The 1,977-nt window shown below is 60.0% G+C and overlaps 1 protein-coding gene across 1 annotated transcript in view; it reads right to left on the bottom strand.

Annotated features, from left to right (window-relative positions):
• The window catches only part of TAB1 (TGF-beta activated kinase 1 (MAP3K7) binding protein 1), an 8,983-nt gene extending 8,732 nt beyond the window's left edge, over positions 1-251 (bottom strand). Inside the window, exon 1 of the mRNA XM_019544951.1 lies at positions 141-251. Within this exon, the coding sequence (XP_019400496.1) occupies positions 141-173 (33 nt within the window). The 5' untranslated portion in view covers positions 174-251. The remainder of the gene's footprint in view (positions 1-140) is intronic.
• Between the last annotated feature and the right edge of the window lie 1,726 nt (positions 252-1,977).

The raw sequence follows: 1,977 nt of genomic DNA, 5'->3' as shown, positions 1-1,977 counted from the left end.
GGGCTGCCCCACCCCTCCGCCCCAGCCCGGCCCGGCCCGGCTGCAGAGCGCCGGTGGGGGAGGAGGGGGTCGCCGCCCGCCGCGGTGGGGGGGAGAGGGAAGACATGGGGCGGGGTACAGGTTCCCGCCCCGGCGCTCACACTATGCAGCAGGCTCCTCCTCTGCGCCGCCATCTTGGAGCGGGAGCCGCGCCGCAGCCTCGCCCGGGCGGCGCCAAGAGCAGCCGTTGCCGGCCGCGCCCTGTCCACGGCGCGCAGCTGCCCCTAGCGGCCGCAGTAGGAGGAGCGGGGTGCGTAGGGCGCCCGCCCAGCCCTTAGTGGGCGGGGCCTGCGCGGGTGGCGGGAGGGAGATGGGTGCCTGCTCTGCCTGCGGGGCACGGGCGCCCCCTGGTGGGCGGAGCGTGTTGCCCAGGAGGGGAGCCACCGTGTGACCATGCGCTGCCCTGACACCCCGTGCCTCCCCACACACGTTCCACTGCTCCGCTGCCCTCACAGAGGGGACACGAGGGGCATGTGCCTCCCCCCCGACTTGCCTTGGCCCCACAGGGCTGGCAGTGCGTGCCCATCCCACCTGCCCCCAGCTCCGGAGCAACGCGACGCCTCCAGGGGGTGGGGAGAAGCTTGCAGCTCTGGCATGAGGCAGATGCCCGAGTCTGCAAAGAGCCTGTGACAGGAGGGGTGGGAGCTGCCCAGTGCTCCTCCATGCCTGCTGTCAAGTGCGGTTGTGACAGGAGCCTTGGCCTATGGGTCCTGCTGGTTGGAGCAGATACAGCCCCCGCTGCGAGGAGTGTGGGGGACCTCTTTATGTGGATCGTGTCTGCCTCTGCGCGGGGGTGGCGAGGGAACCTGCTGGCACTACTCAGGCCTTTGCCTATGCGGAAGGGGGCACCTTGCTACCACCGCTCTGAGTGGGGCTGGCCGGGCCACGGGGGGTGTGCGCAGTGGGCCCAGCATGCCAAGGCTCTCCTCTGCCAGATCTCCAGGGAGGGCCTCTTCTATCTGAACTCAAGACGCCAGGCCTCAAATGTGTTCATAGCCCCTTTGTGGCACAGGAGCACCCATATCCTCTGCTTGTGATTCCCCAGGGCCAGGGCAGAAGTGCCTTTGTGGTTCCACGCTGCCATTCTTTGCAGTCACCAGCATGTGGTGGACTGAGCCCTAAGTCCAGTAATGGCGAAGGGGTGACAGCGGCATAACTAGGGTGGAGTGAACAGATCAATAGCCTCAGGTGCTGACTTGGAGAAGGGCAAAAAAAAGCAGCAGCTGCTGGCAGCTCCTGCAGTCACCGTTGTGATCTCGATGGCAACCGCAAGTCACTGCTGCCTCTGTACTCTAGGTGCCCGGTTGCATCTCTACACTACCAGGGCTGTAGAACAGCCCATAGGTGACTGTATCTGCCAGAAATGGGAACAGCCTTTGGTGTAGTTCTGATTTACACCAAGGACTGAGATAGATAGCCATTGAACCAGTTCAGAATTCAGGATTCACAGAGGTGCCACAAAGTCACCTGCATTCAACCCATTCCCTCTCCTCCTGGGTTGTGCTTGCTGAGAGATGCAGCTTGGACTCTGGACAGTAGCTGCTGAATTCAGTAAAGTTACTCGGGATTCTCTTATTCTTGAGAACTTGAGCTGATTCACAGGCAAGGCTGGTTCTATCAAAGGACTCCAACAAGTGAATTTACAGTGAGACATTCCAAGCGTTTGTAAAATGATATAACATAAATAAAACCAGATCACTGATTCTCATCTCTCTCAAGAATATTTTTGTGGTATCGTGGGTTAATCCAGCCTATTTCAGGGACAATAATTTCAGTGCCTCCTGCTCCCACCCCTGCCACAAATGATTCATAGATTCATAGATGCTAGGGTTGGAAGGGACCTCAATGGATCATCGAGTCCGACCCCCTGCATAAGCAGGAAAGAGTGCTGGGCCTACATTACCCCAGCTAGATACACATCCAACCTTCTCTTGAATA

The sequence above is a fragment of the Crocodylus porosus genome, unplaced genomic scaffold, assembly GCF_001723895.1.
Source record: "Crocodylus porosus isolate Cpor-Errol unplaced genomic scaffold, CroPor_comp1, whole genome shotgun sequence".
NCBI classification, from domain to species: domain Eukaryota; kingdom Metazoa; phylum Chordata; order Crocodylia; family Crocodylidae; genus Crocodylus; species Crocodylus porosus.
This window is presented reverse-complemented; position numbering and strand designations above follow the sequence as displayed.